Source organism: Scheffersomyces amazonensis (assembly GCF_036850825.1).
Source record: "Scheffersomyces amazonensis strain UFMG-HMD-26.3 chromosome Unknown RJT21scaffold_2, whole genome shotgun sequence".
Taxonomy (NCBI): domain Eukaryota; kingdom Fungi; phylum Ascomycota; class Pichiomycetes; order Serinales; family Debaryomycetaceae; genus Scheffersomyces; species Scheffersomyces amazonensis.
Window position 1 is genome coordinate 1,718,898 of NW_027042742.1, and position 20,172 is coordinate 1,739,069.

Below are 20,172 nucleotides of genomic sequence, written 5' to 3' on the forward strand. Positions count from 1 at the left end.
TGTAATTTATTGTTTGAAAGAAATAAGCGTAAATATTGGGAATTCTTACAGGTTATGCTATGGATTTATATTTTACAGGTTTTAATTACATATCTCAAACAGGTAAAAACAAGTAACAAGTAACCAGGATAAACTCCACCACTGCAACTACAACATTTACAACAATCAGAACTACCACTACCATCAATATCACTAGTACATCACCATAATACCCCCAGAAATAAACTATGGACGCAGGATACCACAACGAAGAGCCTTCTACGCCACCAGCACAGTATTACAAGCGAAAGGAAAGAACAACTCCAACCAGAAGACTATCACTTGATGCTTTAAATACTCCTGTCAGTTTAACCAAAAATCTCAACAGAAGCCATGGCCATAGTGCTTCTATAACCAAAAGACGTGACAGTCATCGTATGTCCAATTCTCATTCCCATTCCCATTCCCATTCCCATTCCAGTCTCAGTTTCCGAGACTCCTCCTCAGTATCATCTAATTTGTCGGCTTTTCTTCTAAGTCCAGGCTTCACTCCTATTAAGTCTAATCAATCAGAGTCTCGTGAATCGTCTCCTCCTTCATCACCTATCCGTAAATCCCCCCTACAGAATACTGTTCGCAAACTGACTGTAGGTAGAGGTAGAATCCCCAGTATTCCTGTGTTTCCCAATTTGGAACTGGAACCACTACCTGCTCCAGATGATAGTATAAGTATCAATATAAATATACCTCTGGAAATAGATGTATCGGATACCCCCCACACACCGGCCAGAAACATAATAACAGAACAGGATATACGACAATGGTACGAAGATCAGAATCCACAACAACAAGAACAGAATTCAGAAGATGAAGAGGAAGAACACGATATCATACGACAGTACTTGGGAGCCAAGCCTAGAGAAGCAGGTTTGGAAAACCCCTTCCTTGAGACAAGCATGTCGTCATCTTCTACTAGTACCACTACCCGAATATCTAACCCATTTATAACTGCTCCTAAAGTAGACTATTCCACCCACTTGGAGTTGGTAAAACCCAATGGGGAAAAGTTTGTGGAGGAGTTATCACCCCGGGCTAAAATGATTAAGCCCAAGAAGTTGAACTTCAGTAATTTCAATACCCTCCCACCGCCTCCACCATCATCTCCATTCCATATCCCACCATATGCCAGTTCTTTACTATCGAAAAGTAATCCACTTAATCCGGACATTAGTTCCAAGTATATTAGTAAGAACTTGAATGGGTTATTCAATGCTAAGCCCAAGAATGTTCTTGACTTTGAGATCTACAATGACGATAAGGAGAATAAGGATGACTTTAATTAGTCCAATTATATGTTACATATATATATTATATACATAGTATATCTACTTTTTAATACTACATGTTATGTTCTAATCACGCTTATACTTCTTCAAATTGTCCCAGCCAATACTATTAGGATTAGGGATCTTTACAATCTCTACTCGATTCAATAATTCTGGATTATTCTTATCGGGATAAGTACTAACATACCGTATAGGTTTCTTAATTGGTGGTATATCGTCTTGATCAGTTTGAACATTAGATCTTAACTCCAATGGTAAATTAGATACGATTTCAGGATGGAATAAAGGTGATGTGAATCGAGAAATTACATCAAGTTGAGGAGTTTCTACAGGCATAGGTGGAGGTACAGGTTTCAAACTTTCTTGATCAGTTTCAAACTTCTTAGTTAATTCAATTTCTCGTTTAATTATATCTTCAAAGGTTGGAGGATCAATAGAAGTTGATGATCCATCACCAAATGGATCATTAAATGTAGATTCTAATTCATTCTGTCTTTTCTTTTCCTCATAATCCTTCTGTCTTTGAATCTTTTCATTTCGAAGTTGTTCTCGATCATAGTTATATTGTTCAATTAATTTCCTTACATCTTCTTGACGTTTAGCTTCATTTTCTTGCCATTTCTTTCGATTTTCAAACTCTTCCTTTTTAATTTCTATTTCTTTCTTTTCCTCTTGAAGTGCCTTTAATTGTTCAAAGTCTGTTAACTTAAATTTATAGTAATTTTCCCATGTTTCTTCACTAATTTCTCGATAACTATTAATTAATAAATTGAATTGTAAATTATTATGTAACATCTCTAAATTCACATAATCTTCAGTATACTTTCTTTGTTTTGATAATACTGAATCTACATATTCACGATTATATTTTTCAAAGAGTAACCCCTTTAAACTTTGATTAAATCTCTTTTCATGTTTCTTATAAGTAGACTTCTTATGAGGATGTTTAATATTATTATTACTAATCACATGAATCTTATTAATACGATTCATTAAAGCAGCATCTTTATAATTACCAGATCCTGGACCTCGATAACTTTTAGTATAATAATATTTTGTATGATGATAATCATTATCTCCATTAAATATTAATTGTTTAACCTTTTTAGACATCTTATAACTTTCATTAAAAAGAAATGATGAATTGGATGTTGCATTAATTCGATTAAGATTAAATAATGATTGAGTTGAAGCAGCAGCTGCACTAATATATTGTTGATTTGATGTTACATAATAATTGGGTACTTTACATAAATGATTAATATTAAATTCAGGTATATACCCTTGACCAGGAATTACTGATTCAGATAAATCAATAGTATTAGGATCTATATTAATATTATGCTTTTTTGATTTCCCAATAGGTTTTCTAAATCGTTTCTTTTCACCTTCTTGACCCTTAAGTTCAGATTTATTTGTACTACTACCTTCACCAAAGATATCGGAAAAATTATGATCTCTAAATACCAATTCTCGTTCTGCAAATGATAATTTGGAATTAGGAAGAAACTTATATGGTGAAGACAATAGTCTGTAGTAGTTTAGTTTTGTTATAGGATTTAAGGAATTGAACGCAGATGGATTAAGTTGTATGGTAGAACTAACAAGTCCATACTGAGGAAATGCCTGACTCACAGTGATTTTTTCATATCCATTGTTGTGGTGATGATGTCTATGAAGATGATGATATTTGTTGCTAGTTGTATTAGACTTTTCATCAGAGGTAGACACAGAAGGTGTTAACTTTCTCTTCTTAACTACAATCTCATCATCATCATCGTCATCGTCATCTTCTTCATCATCGTCATCGTCATCTTCGTCATCTTCATCGTCATCGTCGTCTTCATCATCTTCATCATCGTCATCATCATCCTGATCCTTTTCAATACGGTTCTGGTTCTGGTTCTGTATAGCCAGCACAGGTACTACAGCCGACTCTTGAGAGACCGATTGAGGATTCGAATTGGTAAAAACTTCCTTGTTTTGAATAAGCGAGTACACCGTGGCCAATTTGGTATAGAACAAGTTGAATTTGGCTTCAGCGGGGTCGATAAGCTTGTACTCAACGAATTGAGTGTTCAAAGCAGGAGTAGATACATACACAAGGTCCAGTTTGGGTATACCGGATTGTTTCAATAACTTCCCGATCAATTGGTACGATGAGGGGAAGCTCCATACTGCCGCCAAATGCTTTATCAATACGTATACTTCATCATCTAACGTAAATACAGGTACACCCACTGAAGCTATGACTTCCAGAGTTAATGGGCTAACACCCTCATACGGACCAATTTGAAGGGAAACTGAAGTGGAAGAACTGGCAGAAACCGTCAAAGGTACTGCCGGATACTGCACGTGAATTCTTACACTCATAGTTAGTGGTTTGGACAGTTATTGGTTGTGTTTACAGTTGTTTTGAGAGATAGTGATAGTGAAGAATTCCAATTTTGTGGGTTGCACACGTCCAAGTTGGAGTTGGAGTTGGAGTTGGAGTTGGGTGGGGGTCGTGCGGAGTGGCCAAATCGACCAGAAGGAGAAAGCGAACGAACACAAATCACAAACCACTCACTAATTTAGCCCATAGTTAAGCCAGTTAATTCATAGTTAACACATAGTTAATACATAATTAATACTACAATTGAGTAACAATGGGATTATCAATTTCTAAGTTATTGTCGGGCCTATTCGGTCGTAAAGAAATGAGAATCTTAATGGTAGGATTAGATGCTGCCGGGAAAACGACTATCTTGTATAAATTAAAATTAGGAGAGATTGTCACTACTATTCCTACCATTGGATTTAATGTAGAAACAGTAGAATATAAGAATATCAGTTTTACCGTATGGGATGTGGGTGGACAAGATAAAATCAGACCGTTATGGAGATACTACTTTCAAAATACTCAAGGGATTATATTTGTAGTTGATTCAAATGATAGAGATAGAATCAGTGAAGCCAGAGAAGAATTACAACAAATGTTGAATGAAGATGAATTAAGAGATGCATTATTATTGGTATTTGCCAATAAGCAAGATTTACCCAATGCTATGAATGCTGCTGAAATTACTGAAAAGTTGGGATTACATTCTATCAGACAAAGACCATGGTATATTCAAGCTACTTGTGCTACTACTGGTGATGGGTTATATGAAGGATTGGAATGGTTATCTACTAACTTGAAGAAGCAATAAATAATGAAATAGTATTAGTACTACTAGGACTACTTCTGTACTAGCTAGCCCAGTACAATCCTAGTACCAGTTTTACTGAAATCCTATACTATGTTACACTACCCATTGTTTCATCCTAACTAATTTATTACTACTATTATTACTATTATTACTATTATTATTTACTATTACTATTCTATCCCGTTCTCTTAGTCTAGATAAAAGGAGTTTACTCCATATTTCATATTTCATTATTTCATTCAATTTTCATTATTTCAATTATTTCAATTATTTCAATTATTTACTCCAATATCAATTGTACAACTATCGGTCTCATGTACTGAATCAACTGACTACTCCATACCTCCAGTAAGTACGTAAATTATATATCTAAACTTAATAATAAATTACTGTTTAAATTAATATTGTACATCATGTTCATCTCGTTACAGAGTTGGAAATTGGAAAAGGGGTGATCTCTACTGAAAAATATTAGCTATATGCTGCGGCAGAGATGTGACACTGCCACCTTATATTGCGGCATAGATGTTAGATAAAATATCCCCCTACATCCTCTTAAATTAAAGCTATAAGTACATATTAGATACAGGTGCATAGGTTAATGTTAATGTTTCAGATAAAGTTGTTATTATATACATCTCTTCGTATGTATGCTCTATAATGTTCTGAATCTGTTCCGGTACACATTACTGTGTTTGTATTGTGGGTGGTACATTGCGACAGGATGCGTTCCATGTCTAATTCCCATGTGAAGTTGTCACACTACAGTACTGTACTATGTACTATGTACTATGTACTATGTACTATCCGATACTGTACTACAATACATACATACATTGATGAAACTGATAGCAATCACAAATCAACCGGCAAAGCTTCTGTATATACTAAAGGATTTAAGACAGATAATCGGTCTCGGAGTTACCGTTACTTTCTCTTTTGGCGTTAATGTGACCGTTGTCTCGGTACTCCACTCTTCATAAACCTCCATACGGCAGTACCCTTGCGCATTGTACTCTACCTCCTCTTTCTTTCTCATTCACACTCTCACTCACCACAGTACTGACTATAAGCTATAGCTTTGTTATATCCATCGGCAAGATTTTGCAATCGGAAAAACAAATGTAGAGAATGCACTAAGTGCTACACACTCAAACATAGTTACTACAATACAAGGATAATCCAAGTACAATTACCACTACAACTCACTGCTAACCAATACGTCCCAGTATGTCTACTACCGAATAGTCAATAACCTCTATACTGCATATGTGGAGCCAGTTTAGTTTAGATCTTGGGATGTGAAGACCGTCCATCATCAGTAGTGAAATTGTCGCGCACCTCAACCGAGGAAACCAAATTGTTTCTCCCCACACTTTTGATGCTTATGTATGGAGATAGCCAGGATATAAATGTCCAATAATCTCGTTTTGTAAAATTTCAACATTGACCATTGACTAGTCTAGTTTCAAATTACAAGTTACTGATTACTAATTACTGATTACTTTATTAATAATTAGTACGTACTTGTAAAACATACTCAGTAAGTAGATAGTAAGTGAATTAGATAGTGTTCATTATGGAAGGTCAAGATATCTTATACGAAGTTAGAGGCAAAGTTGCCATTATCACATTAAATCTTCCTAAAAAATTAAACGCGTTGAATCAAGATCAATATACTTTATTAGGAAAATTAGTGGAAAGAGCCGATAATGAAGAAGATACAGTATTAACTTTACTTCAAGCTACTGGAAGATATTTCAGTGCTGGAGCCAATGTTGCTGATAAGAAAATGTCCAATATTGATCCAAAGGTACTTTTCTCTCATGAATATTGGTTAAGTACTTTTGTTGCTAGAAATGTTTGGTTAACAGAATTATTCCATAATCATAAGAAGATTTTGGCTGCTGCTGTTAATGGTCCAGTAATTGGTTTAAGTACTGGATTATTAGCTTTATGTGATTTAATATATGCTATTGATACTTCTAAAGTGTACTTGTTGGCTCCATTTGCTAATTTAGGTTTAGTGGCTGAAGGAGCTTCCTCAGCTACATTATTCCATAGATTAGGATGGTCTAAAGCTTCAGAAGCCTTATTGTTGGCCAAACCAATTCCTGGAGAAGAATTGGAAAGATTAGGATTTATCAATAAATCATACAATGGTAAGTTTTCTTCAACGGAAGAGTTTAACCAAGCTGTTTATGACGAATTAGTAGGCTACTTTGAAAACTTACACGAAGACTCTATTTTCCAAAACAAGCAATTGTTGAAGGCACAAAGAGATCAATGGATCACATCGGCCAACTCAAGAGAAGTCAGTCGAGGATTCTACAAGTGGCTTGAGGGAGTTCCTCAATCTCGTTTTGTACAAATCAGTCAGAAGGAGATTAAGCACAAATTGTGAGGGTTATAGTTAGATAGTTATAATATGTTAGATACATCTATTGTTAAATACTTATATTAGAGATACATCTAGTAGTCTCTGATAGTAAAATATAGTAAAATATAGTAAAATATAGTAAAATATATATGGTATGCTCGGCCGCACTATAATAAATGCTTCGGCCGCACAAAACCTCCAGTATCTGATAACCATACTAACAGAGACGACTCTACCACCATGAGTTTCAATCTACCGAACCCTAGCTTAGTAGGTATACTTCTTATCATATCTACTCATAGTGGACCCCAATTAATTTATCAGTATCCCGAGAATTTATCCAAGGACGACAAGAACACTAACACCACCAACGATATCGATAATAGCTCCGATGAGGAATTGGCAGACTACGATGACTCAGTCGTAGTGGATGCTGAAGGAGATGAGTCAGAATATACTCATGGTAATACTCATGGAAGTTTACCAGCTTTACACCATCAACAACTCCCACAACAACAGCAATCAGATAATTCGGCCATCTACTTCAATGATCCGAATGCTGATAATCTCGGATCCGAGTACAAATCCGGCAATTACCTCTACTATCAATGGGATGCCGATAACTTGAATTTTCATATGCATAATACAAAGGATATTCTTACGTTTCTCGATGAATTGGAACAGAAGCGAGATGAAAAGTTTAAGAAGAGCCAGACGCCAACTAAAGCCGCAGTCAATCCCAAAGTTCGAGCCCAGCAGGCATTGACCAAGACGGAATCCAATGTTCCTAGTATTCCATCTACTGCCAATACTTCATTAGCAGCTGGTGGTAATACCAATTCTATCTTTGGAATTGAACCTAGCTATATTTGTGAGATGTTGGCACCTCCCAAGAGTATGTGCAACACTCGATTCGAAGTTATGATAGATAACAAATTGTTTCTTGGACTACCAATTCATCGGTATGATAATGGAAAGTGGCGGATGAAGGAGTCTCATCCGAAGAAACATCGGAATAAGAAGGACAAGGACAAGGACATTGATAACGATCAGAACGAGAATGATACCAATGGAGATCAAGACATGCCCAAGTCGAAGCTCAATATGAATATGTTCCACTTGGTATTCATTATGAATCCACCCATCATCGAACACAACTACAGAATTGATGAGATGTTCCATTTTGTCATTTCTAAATTGACATTGGTGCTCCGTTACGAACAGCTGAAGTCAGAGTTCATTTCGTCTGAGATACGATCTATCTTAAACATTAAGGAACAGTATAAGGATATGAGTAGTGAGACTCTATCCAGTCAATTGTTATCTAAATCATCTCTCTGTAGAATGATCCATGATTGCTATGATGCCATCTCTCAATCGAAGATTGCCAACTTATCTATCAACAATAAGTTGCGATCATTCCAGATCCCCATTAAGACAGAATTCCATTCGTTACCGGAATCTTCAGTACCATTTATTCCAGGCTCACATCTCTCATCAACTGTCAATTTACTTGGTAATACAGGACTTATCAGTATAGGAGAAACTACAAGGTATGGGAGTCAGTATAATAGTTTTAATAATCAAGCCAATCCCAGTCTGCAACAACAACTGCAACTGCAACCTCAACAAGAGGAAGATGATGAAACAGATGCTAGTGAAGATGTAATCTATTTTGCCTTAATCTTATTAGATGACCCTGAATCTATAATAAGAGATATTAAAACAGAACCTCAGAGTCCATTAGCCAATTTCATACGGATGATAAATCCAACAGAATCACTCATAAAGTTATCCCTTCGGAATTCCAATTCGTTGGATATCCTTCAGATCAAATCATTTGCATTCCATTTAATCTATTGGCGTCGAGCTCGAGTCATTCAACCACTTAGTACAAGAGCTGCCTATATAGTTAGTCCTATGGCACCTATAACCATTAATTTATTTGAAGATATTGCTAAATTTAAGAAGCTCTTCCCCACATTACCAGCTTTACCTCAATTCCTTCAATTATTAAGTCCTCAATCTAAAAAGCCCACTCAATTTGCTGCCATAATCCCATCTAAGGATCATCGTGATATCTACTTAGAAGCTCTAGGCTGGTTGGTACGATACGGATATGTGACACAGCTTCAAACGTTTATTTGGCTCAAGATCTCTCGTAAGATAAAGATCAAAGTAGATGAAGATTTAGAGAATGAGAGTTCTGATAAGAAACGTTCAAGTATATCCAGTTTGAAGGCCACTAAGAGTGGGAATGGAAATGGGAATGTGATTAGTGGTACGGATAATACTTCCAAGACTAATACTAATCCTGATAATTCCAAAAGTGATCCTAGTAAGGGAATTACTAATGATATCACTAAAACTACAGATACATCATCTAAGGAAATTGATATAATTAAGGAAAGACTCCAATCTAGTTATTTAGGGGGACCTAAAGTGATCTTAGAGGATGAAGATGATACTATCATTCTTGATCCTGGTAGAGCTACTACACTTGAAAGAAGATGGATTAATAAAATTGTTCATGATGAGTGTCAATTGTCACCAGAATTGATTAAGATCTTTTATAAACTTGTTAAGTATATGAATGGTAAGAGCCCCCTTGAGTTGTTGTTGCTTAAGGAGAATATTTCACGGGCTGAGTTGCGTAAGTTACTCTTTGCCATAGAGGATCATATAATCTCCGTTAGGCATTGGTAGGTATAGGTCCAGTAGCATAGTGTAGTATAATATTATAATAATAGCTGCCGATAGAATGTATATAGTTAAGATTCACTCTAAGATATTCTCACTAAGTACTGCACTCTTGTAAGTACACCGTATACTCATAATATACACCATCATACACACTCCTTACTTTTCTTTTAGTTACACACTCTACTGTACAGTATACACCCATTCGCAACATCTCTTTAATATATACATCTACAGTACTGTATATATTTGATACAAGGATATAAGTACAGTGTAACATACAATTTACATAACATACAATCTACATAACATATACACTATACGTAGTACACTATTTAGTTTGTTACAAATCCTCTCTATAGAATACGTAGTAGTCTGTTTACTTACACTGTTACATTCTAATTGTGAAACATCCTCAATGTACTTTTATTCTACACACGATAATACTTCATTATACACCTGTATATGCTAATATATTATACTGCAATACTTATTCTACTATACTTACACTACTATATTATACTATTATACTATTATACTATTATACTATTACACACCTAACTAAATACACTATCTTCTACTTCCGCTACTTCAACTTCAGTAAACGTACTGAAATGTGTTGGACGATGTGCTTCATCATAAAACCGCTTGGGCACATCATACTTAACAGCATAATCTGTTCTCTCATTCCAGAGTGATCCCATAAAGAAGTAATTCCATATCTCATCATCTGGTACCATGAACGTTCCCACAATTCTGTCGGACAAGAGAAGTTGTGATTTCTTACTGAATTGAGGTGAGAATCCAGCAGGAGAAGGTGACATATAATCTACATTGGATTTCCCCCATTCATAACCAGTTTGTAACAACTCAAATGCTCCTAGAGATACAGACCCTGGAGCAAATGTAGCCACCAAAGTAATGAAGTTAGGCTTGAATTCAGATAATAATGTTTTGGACTGAACACTGATATCAATAGGAGATAAGTGGGACAGTTCCAGGTCTGGATCCTGGCCTGACCCTGATTGGGTATGGATCCATCCAAGCAATTCAAGACCCTGTAAGTCATCACTTTGAGGGAGAGTTTGAGGTAATTGTACATAATTGGTATTACCTAATTGAGGCACCAATACCACACATTTAATCTCCTTAACTTCATGATTATCAGCAGGTGAATTACCATAGAGAAGAGCAGCCACTTGCACTCGTAAATCAGAGATTTCCACTAATTTCTTAAGCAAGTTCTGAGGTAAAATATAAGTGAATGAAGCTGCATCATCGATAAAGTCTTCTGATGATACATAAACATTCTTTGCCCGTAAGTGTAAGTTAGAAGCTGCCAAAGCTCGTTGTCTCCATTCATTCTTAGATGAAAACGTCAGTTGTTCATAGTTGGTAGTGGTAACTGTAACGATCTGTTCTCCATGAACATTAGTGGTAGTAGATTTAATAGCGGTCAATTGCTTATTATCTACTTCAGCAGTACCATTATCAATCTCACTGAGTTCTTGTCGTTTAACCGATGGAGCTCGTATATCCTGTCCCAATATCAAATCTCTAATTTCCGATTGAGTTAATGATTGGATATTGACATTGTGACGTTTGGAATAATCACTAAGAATCATATCTCTCAATTGAGATTCCACATCGATCCATTGATCAGTAGTGAATGTAGGCCAAATATGATGAGCCTGAGTCACTACACTTGAATCAGGCTTTAAGATCAGATTAGTGAGTTCTTGATTAATTCCAAGGGCTCGTAAGAGAAGAATAACTCTAGAGAAGGCCGTATAGGCCGAGATCTCTCGAAGCCAATCATCATACAAGTTGAATAATACCATTTGAGGTTCATTGGCTCTAAGCACAATATCAGCAAGTTTATCTATCTTCATAGCAGAAGCAAATGGTAAGTGTAATTCAGATGGTCGAATAGAAATATTGGGGAAATCCAACATATGAACTTCCAATGGATCCATCATTCCCTTTCTGGTTAAGATCAACTGTTTGGGTTGTTCTTCTCGAGGTAAGGATCGAATAAGTGATGCTACTTCTTCTGCAGTTTTCCATTTGGCTAATTGTCCAAGACGTTTCTGACCTGCCCATACCGATGTATGGATGATCTTTAAGAAGAGTTGACCAGATTTAGGGTTCAACATAAAGATTAGTCCATTGATGGGTTTGGTAGTTAAGTTACCTTCAAAAGTCTTATGAACAGTAACTCTATAGACATTTGTATCATCAATAAAGAGTTGCAGTTCATTATTGAATAACTCAGCATAATTGGAAGAATTCAAATACGCTTCTTGCGGCTGGGCCTGGTAGAGCTGAAGTCCCTTACGGATCCGTTCTCGAAGTACATACAAGGCGGGATTTGCCTTCATGATTTCCTTCATAGCATTATGAACAAGAGCTTTAAGACCAGGAATCCAATTCCCATATACATCATACATGTTATAAGCCAAATCTATAGCCACCACAATCCCCGTAGCACATGGATAATTACTGGTACTATCAGTTGTATAATCCAAATACTTGGCACGAGCATATCGAGAGATATCATGAGAATCATAATCTCCATATCTTAATTGTACATCGATCCAGAACTTATTAGAACTAATAGTGAAAGTATCACCTTTATCATTCAAAAGTGAAGGACGACTTACTTGCCATTTATAACTACTAGTCACAACTATATCAGCAGTAGATGAGTTCATCTTATACGATTTTCGGGGATGAATAGCTTGTTTCTCAACACTATCAATTCCCAATACTTCCAATTCTTTATCTAACACTTGACACATATCCTGAACCACACTCTCATGAATCTTTTGCCAAAGATGAGCTCGGAAGAGTTGGATAAGAGAGATCTTAAGTGTAGGAATCTTTCCATGAAGAAAGATCCCCGTTAAGTCAAGTTGCACTAAGAATCCAACATATACATTGGCTCTATTGATAGTGGGTGACCACCATAAAGTAAATCGACGATTAGGGATTTGACTTAACCCTGAACGTTGAGCATTAGTCAATTTCTTAAACTTTAAAGAATCTTCAAATCCCAGAGCCTTTTCCCAGAAGAGTCCCTCCCAGGAATCGAACCCAGTACCTCGGAAGAGTGTATGTTCAAGAATAGTTTCTATACCCCCTAAAGCTTGAATTACATCAGTTCTATATGCATTCAAATTCCAGAGTTTCCCATCATGATGATTATTAGTCCACCAAAATGGATTAAATCGGGCAAGACTATACTGCTTAAATTGTCGTCTTATACGATGACCTTTATCATACGCTAAAGTATGTCTATCCTTTTGGAAAAGTGTACTGATTCGAGGGATCCCTCTATCCCAACTCAGTTCCATATCTTCAAATGTTAATCGTCTATTTTGTTCTTGAGCTTCTTGTCTTTTGATGGCATATTCTGCCCATACACGTTGAGAATCTATAAATTCATTCTCCCATGTAGTGATGTATCTAAACAATGTAGGAATGGTCTTTTCATCCTTATGAGTCATCCCGGCTCGGAAATGGGTGATCCCCGTATCTGTTTGCTGAGACCACCGTAAGTCAGAGGCCGGAATAAGAATATGAGAAGCACTAAGCATTCCTAACCCTCCTAATTCCTTAGGAGTATAGAATACAGCCGGAGGGAATCGAGTGGGCATCTTAGAGTTGAGACCCATCTTAACTCTGTTCTGGATCTTGGTTTCACACTTGACAAGAAGATCCAACAAGGGTTCCGTGGCTACTATGGCTTCTCGATAATAGGTAAAGAGGGCTATAAGGGCAGTATTCCATTTAGATGCCACTTTGGTGAAGGTAGTCGAACCTGAAGACATGAGGATCTGTCTAATTCGACTATGGAATGCATCAATGGCTTCTTGACTCACTCGAAGGTATGCTCGAGCAGTACGTTCTTTAGTAGTATGATCTATAAGATCCCATACCCCTTCAGTCAGCAGCCCTTGACTAGTGGCTCGACTCTTGGGTAAGATTCTTACTTCAAACCCACACATAGAAAACAACAAGTTAGGATTATCTCGAGAGTATACTGAAGCATAAGTATCATCCCACAGAATACTGCCAAGTGACAGAGGAATTCTTCCTGCCACTTCCCAATGTACAGCTCTCCCCAAATTGACATCATGTCTCATGAGTCTCATTCTACTATCTCGAGGCCAACATTTATGATTGTTATAGCCTACTACATTCTCAAAGTTGGGATCGGGATTATCTACCAAGTAATCCTGAATTAACAGATCTGCTTCATCACTATCGAACTGGAATAAGATATGAATCTTATCCAAATATCGAGAGTAGAGCCTTATGGGATGGGCAGTTTGAGTGGCCGTATCTTTAAACTGTAAGAAGGCATTTGGCAGATGCACTGGTCCAGCTAATTGACCCGCTCTATCGACTCCTAAGATCAATAAATCCATGACTAATCCATAGTATTGATATACAAATGATGAGAATTGTAACCCTCTAATGAGTCCATATTGATTAACATGATTCATATCCTTATAAGTGATACTAATATTATTCTTAGCCGTAATATAGTCGGCTATATTAGTATCTACAACCAATCGTAAGAGTCTATTCAATAAAGTAAAGTCGACTTTTTCAGCTAGCTTACTAAGGGAAGTCTCAACCATTACTGTACATTGACCAGACTCATAGTCCCATACCTTATCCAAATTATTGATCCCTTGACACCATTTATAGACCAATAATGGAGGGATTTCATCATCACTAGGCTTGACCCAATTGGGGAAGAGATGTCTCTTATCGGCCTCATACCACATGTACTGATCCAAGTAGGCATCAGTAATCTTTTCTAATGGATCAATAGTATATGTAGGCACTAAATGAGTATAATAATCCATCATCTCAATACCTGCTTCCTTAAAGATTCTTTGAGTAAGTAAGAATTTCTTAACTCGAGCCAAACATTCATGAGGATTATCATAAGCCTGTTCAATAAGAGCTAATTCTTCCCGTTGAGCTGAATTTAATCGAGCATCGGCACTATAACTTTCCTTAAGATTCTCTAATGCCAACACTAAAAGTTTAGTATCATGCTTATACAGTAAGGGAGGAAATGGGATAGGACTAAACTTCCGACTCTCTAACCATTCGACCATAGTTTGAAAGATAGTTACCGCTTCATCAGGCTGTACGTATGGTCCATCCTTCCCAAATTCAACCTGTCTCTGTTGTTCATTCTTAAGCCAGAGTCGACTGAGTCTTCCTAAATTCTTCTTGGCTACTGTCTTTTCAACCGTAGTACCTTTCCGAATTCTATCTCGATTATAATGGGCAACACTAATCCAATTGTCAGCTTTAGCCTCAATGTATCGTTCTATAATGCGTTCTATTGGTTCGGGTAATCCAGGAACTTTCCAAGGGATATTGGCTTTCCAACATCTCCATGCTTCACTCAAATGTTGGAGGATGGTTTTCGATTTCGATTGCTTTAAACCTTCCGGAATCATATCAAGAATATCATGCATCACTTGAGCTCGAAGTTCCAAATCATAATAGGAATCTACTCGTTGTTTAGTAATGGTCTTGGCTACATCATTAGCTCTTCTACCTTCAAATTGTCTGGCTAAAAGGTTACCTAACCATCTCTCTAATAATGGAACTATACCTCTAAGAAATGAAATCCAAACGGTCCATGATGGTTGCCAGAATCCACACCCTGGTCCCTTCCCAATAATTTGATTAAATCTTTCATATACCACATGTTTTAAATCTTTACATTGTCTAATTTGATGCATTACTTTATACTTATATCGATAAATCCCCGTCAATTGACCTAAATGATTAAGAATATAATGAAGCCCATCGGCCAATTGAAATGCATCCACTTGACCTAATCGATACTGAACATGAGAATCTACCATAATCTTTATGACTCTTAAGATCTCTCTGATTAAGTGGAAGGCATGCCCAAATCGAGATTTCTTTCTCTCTTTAGTGGTGAGAGTCTTGGTGGGTTTCAAATTAAAGTTATAATCAAGATGGAGGTAGGTGAGACCCTTTCGATGAATCAACAAGTTCAACATATTGAACCCTTGTTGACACACTTGAACTCCAGCTTCTACCCAATCTATGGATGTTTGTTGGAAGTATTTGGTGGCCTTGAGACTCTTGAGAAGTTTGGTTTTGGTTTTGGTTTTAGTACTGGTCTTAGTGGTATGTAACTCATTCAATATACTGTTCTTCAAGAGTTTCTGGTACGAGATCCGATTCTTGATCTTAGTATTGGGAGGAGCATGTTGCTGGTACCATGCCTTAACTAACGCAGCATCCTGAGCTCGGATCATATGACCCTGACGACGGTTGAACGGGTACGGAGCATGGAAAAGGGTGAGGGCAGACGATGTTCCTTCTGGTTCAATTACTTCTTGATTCATAAATGGTCGGAGTCCATCAAGGACTAAGTCACTACTATCATCAATAGACTTAACTGCCAGTTGGTGAGGTAATATAGGATTAAAGTCGGAGCTGAACACAAACCCAAACCCTGACTCACTATCTTCACCTAAACATCGAAGTGGTTCATGATACGATGATAACTTAACCAGTTGTACAAATGAATTGTACAAGTATGGGAATGCCACTTTATACTCCGACCTTATAGGTCTTCTAAAGATGATTCGATCAATAGAATTGAACTCCGTATAGTCCTCGACTTCTGCATTATTGATTTTATCCTTATAGAGAGGTTCAAACTTAGGACCTCCAGGTACAGCAATGTTTAAAGCTTTAGCTGTGAATAAAGCATTCTTATCAAATAGATAATAATAATTAGGATCAGTAACTTCAGGCATTAATGGTTGAGCTATCCGATATAGACTAGCCATTTGTTGTAAATCCAAATGCCATTTCTTATAAGAATCTCCATTGGTATATTGATTATCATCAATTAATGGTTTATCATCATAGATCCATTCTTCTATAGATGGATGATTACTCAAGTCTAATTGAATACTATCGGGAGCTTCTATATCCTCAATATTCTCTAACCAATTCACCGGTGGCTCTTCATCATCAAATGGAGGAAATTGCATTCTCTTAAAGTGTCTTCTATCTCGTTTCTCACGTCTCATTTGAGTCCATGTAGCAGCCCATTGTGCTATATACACGGGTTCTATGACTCTGGGAACTTCATCTACAAACGTAATTGCCCCTCCTATATGATATAACACCTTAACTTCTTTGGTTGATTCCCAAGGTTGAGGCATATTCTCAAGTAACTTAAGTATGGCGTGAGGCATATACTTTAAAGCACCTAAATAAGCTCTCTTATCTCCCGCAACTTTCCGAGACGAAAGGTCTCCGTGATCAAGCATGATCTTACGAAGATGTTCGGGAGGCATGACTGGTTTTCTCGGTATTACCACTCCTCCTTTGGTGGTTCTAGTGGTGGAACTGGTGCTAGTAGCATACCGAGCCTTCTGAGCAATGAGCCATCGATTCTTTCTGTTTTCCAAATCTGACGATTCCGGAGCTGGTCGTTTACGAGTGGTTGATGGAGGTGGTGGTGGGGGTGGAGAATTCGAAGGTGGTAATCCATTTGCTGGTGGTCGTGGTGGTGGTGGAGGAAGACCAGTTCGTGGTGGTGGAGGAGGAGGAGGTCTTCGAGATGGAGGCGGTGGGGGAGGTGGTCTTGAGCCTGAAGTGCCCTGTTTCGAGCCATTTGTTGGCAGCCCACTAGGCGGAGGTGGCGGAGGTAATTTACGTCCCATTGCCTATGTATACACTTATAATTTGTGGAGTTATAATGAAGTTGGAAGAGGTTGATGGGTCATCTTGATAGTGAAAAAATATGTGTCGTAGGATGTCGTGTTGGCCGAGATGTGACGCGTAATGTCGTGGGATTTGTGGAGTCTGTGACACTGCGACATCCTGCGACAGATCTTAAACGGATATAACGTCATATTACGACTGACCGACAAGTTCTATTCCTTTTAACTATAACTAATACTACTTATAGTACATTTTACTAATTCGGGGTTAAGTCTATGTCTACTTTCAATACTACGACAAACCTCACCGATACGGTAAACCGGGCGTTTGTAGAAACCGACCCCGATGAGGACTGGTTCTTAATCCGATTCGTGTCGGCCTTTTTAGAAGCCATATGGGAACAGAAGAATACTTCTAATAATAATTATCTGTGGAATAGATTTGGAGGTATTACTACTTATTGTTGTTCCATCTATGGATTATCATGTTTAGTAATGGCCCTTATCTTAAATCGTACATTAGTAATGGCATCAACTAATTCTCATCATACTCAACAAATGGCTATAAATAGGAATAGAGGTATAGCAAGTATACCAAAACTGGCAGAAATTTTAAAAAAATTAAGTATATTAAGTTTTAGGATTGGAGTTATTGGTTTATTACTTTATAATGCTTATAATGTATTAGTAACTCTTAATTTATTATCTCATATTGGATTACTGGATGATCCACTTCCATGGTTTTATAAATTATTACCTGATAAATTATTTAGTTATGATGTAACATATTTTGCAACTAATAAGTATATGAAAACTCCTACAACTCAAGTAATGATTGGTCCAACTAGTGATATGTATTGGCCAATCTTTTTAAATTTTTGTTTACTGAGTTTTACTGAAACTTTTATATCCCTGATTCAAGGTAGGAAACCTTATACAGAAAGTGGAATTACAATATTTGAACATTCATTAGCATTTCAAGAATTTAGTTCAAGTGGAGCATTCTTCTTTGGTAATTCTAAATTTTTAAAACGTCCAACTGAACAAGTTTTATTGGCCACATTATTTCTGATATTTAATCATTTAAATATTCATGTCGGAGCATTATTAAATGATAATAAGTATAGATTAATTCCTCTGTCAATTATTGGAATAACTTTCTTAACTTATTTCATCTCAACTTTATTTAATTGGAAAATTATTGGATTCCCAACCATTTTAATTTTAACATTTATACCTCAAGTATTAATATTAATTATTATAGCTATAAGTACAATTATTTTTATAGCTGCAGTTATAACTAATGGTTTTAGTTTACAAGATTTAAATTATGCAAGTTTCTTTATTCATGAAACAAATGAAGATGAACCAGATTTTGCATCTAGAAATTTTAATGTTCATTTATATGATGACTTTTATACTGCTTTATTAAATATTGGAATGTTAGCTATAACTCTGGCTGGTAAATCAAGTTATATAACAGAATTAAGTCTTGTAACTTTAGATGATCAAACATGGATTGAAAGAAGTATTTGGGAAAAAGTTAAATATAATTTCAATAGACATTCATCATCTAATCCTGATTTACGTTCATTATTACAAAAAAAGGCGTATGATAATTTAATAACACTGCCATCACAAAAATTAATTAAAGGAGGTTATGATGATGGTAATAATGAACAAGATGATAATAAAAAATCTAAAAGTGTATTCAGAAAGAGATATCATTATGTAAATCAAATGATAAGTCATACTTTTGAAGTATTATGGGGAGTTATTATAAATCGAATCTTAAGGGAATTAATTCCTACAGCATTTAAGAAATATATATTGAAAAGACCTATAAAAACTCCTGATCTTAATGTGAGAGAATCAGAATTAGAATATGAAAGAAGAAAACATAAAGTTCCTTCCTTTTTAAGAAGTTTAGTTAAGAGACGTGATAAGCAAGTTGATCCTATATCATTAGAATTATATAGTGAGGAAAAGCTCGAAAATGAATATGGGAATATTTTGCAACAAGAGTATTTGCCGGAATTGGATAGTTCACCGGATTATGTTCCGATAGATGAGGTATACAGTGAACTGGAAGTTGAAATTGAAGATAGTGAGCTGGAAATTGAACAAATCGATACTCATATGTCTATTCTTCGAAATAGAATAGTTCCCACTCATTCCGATACTTTAACCCCTATTCAAGAACTATTTACGAGTGAAGAATTTAATGAGATAATGGCCAATTCCGAGCAGGTCAGTATTATGCAGTTCCACATGAGCAATTCCGAGGGTGGAATTGTAACCAGATCAAGATACAACCACAACCACAACCATAAGCATCAAAATATCAATAACAATAACAATAACAACACTAACCAATTAGGCAATGACGAATCGCTCAAGCTCTTGGAACTCATAATAGCCAAACGAGCCCATATTAATCCCGACACCTTTTATGATGATCGGGCCTCGGAATTAGCGTCGCGCCTCGACTGTGTCATATGCCAAACCAACACGCGAGAAATCATTACCTGGCCCTGTAAATGTTTTGCTATTTGTGAATCATGTCGTCTCAGTTTAGTGAGTAAAGGTATAGAGGGATGTGTATGTTGTCGTAGACAAGTAGAGGGAGTATCTAAGGTATTTATACCCTAGTAAGTAGTAAAGTATTAATTTAATATATTATGTCAGGTATTATGTAAGCGAGAGGGTTATATGCAGTACTATATAATACTTTTACTATTGTAATGTATTGAGCGCTACCATGCATGCTCACAGCAGCTTCCCTTTCTCCTACACACGTCCCCTATTTATTTTCGCCAGTCTTA

At 36.4% G+C, this 20,172-nt stretch overlaps 7 protein-coding genes across 7 annotated transcripts; 5 read left to right on the forward strand and 2 right to left on the reverse strand. All coding sequences in view use genetic code 12, as the record gives it.

Annotated features, from left to right (window-relative positions):
* Window positions 1-37: 37 nt before the first annotated feature.
* Window positions 38-1,322, forward strand: RJT21DRAFT_138757 (uncharacterized protein; the record flags this gene model as incomplete). The annotated part of the gene is made up of 1 exon (XM_064883325.1): window positions 38-1,322. The coding sequence occupies exon 1, from the start codon at window positions 228-230 to the stop codon at window positions 1,320-1,322; it is 1,095 nt and encodes a 364-aa protein (XP_064739718.1). The 5' UTR covers window positions 38-227.
* On the reverse strand, window positions 1,321-3,698 carry RJT21DRAFT_103823 (uncharacterized protein; the record flags this gene model as incomplete). Its single annotated transcript, XM_064879773.1, has 2 exons — window positions 1,321-2,997; window positions 3,070-3,698. The coding sequence occupies 2 exons, from the start codon at window positions 3,696-3,698 to the stop codon at window positions 1,392-1,394; spliced, it is 2,235 nt and encodes a 744-aa protein (XP_064739719.1). The 3' UTR covers window positions 1,321-1,391.
* Window positions 3,699-3,917: 219 nt separating this feature from the next.
* On the forward strand, window positions 3,918-4,796 carry ARF1 (Arf1p). Its single transcript, XM_064881266.1, has one exon. It carries the CDS (start codon window positions 3,974-3,976, stop codon window positions 4,514-4,516), a length of 543 nt encoding a protein of 180 aa, XP_064739720.1. The 5' UTR covers window positions 3,918-3,973; the 3' UTR covers window positions 4,517-4,796.
* Window positions 4,797-5,809: 1,013 nt separating this feature from the next.
* Window positions 5,810-7,044, forward strand: ECI1 (dodecenoyl-CoA isomerase). The gene has a single exon (XM_064881267.1). It carries the CDS (start codon window positions 6,096-6,098, stop codon window positions 6,918-6,920), a length of 825 nt encoding a protein of 274 aa, XP_064739721.1. The 5' UTR covers window positions 5,810-6,095; the 3' UTR covers window positions 6,921-7,044.
* RJT21DRAFT_119092 (uncharacterized protein) lies at window positions 7,012-9,746 on the forward strand. Its single transcript, XM_064881268.1, has one exon. It carries the CDS (start codon window positions 7,137-7,139, stop codon window positions 9,600-9,602), a length of 2,466 nt encoding a protein of 821 aa, XP_064739722.1. The 5' UTR covers window positions 7,012-7,136; the 3' UTR covers window positions 9,603-9,746.
* A 286-nt stretch (window positions 9,747-10,032) lies between these two features.
* Window positions 10,033-17,404, reverse strand: PRP8 (U4/U6-U5 snRNP complex subunit). Its single transcript, XM_064879774.1, has one exon. It carries the CDS (start codon window positions 17,345-17,347, stop codon window positions 10,154-10,156), a length of 7,194 nt encoding a protein of 2,397 aa, XP_064739723.1. The 5' UTR covers window positions 17,348-17,404; the 3' UTR covers window positions 10,033-10,153.
* A 147-nt stretch (window positions 17,405-17,551) lies between these two features.
* RJT21DRAFT_23617 (putative ubiquitin-protein ligase) lies at window positions 17,552-20,171 on the forward strand. Its single transcript, XM_064883835.1, has one exon. The coding sequence runs from the start codon at window positions 17,624-17,626 to the stop codon at window positions 19,997-19,999; it is 2,376 nt and encodes a 791-aa protein (XP_064739724.1). The 5' UTR covers window positions 17,552-17,623; the 3' UTR covers window positions 20,000-20,171.
* The last annotated feature ends 1 nt before the right edge of the window (window position 20,172 follows it).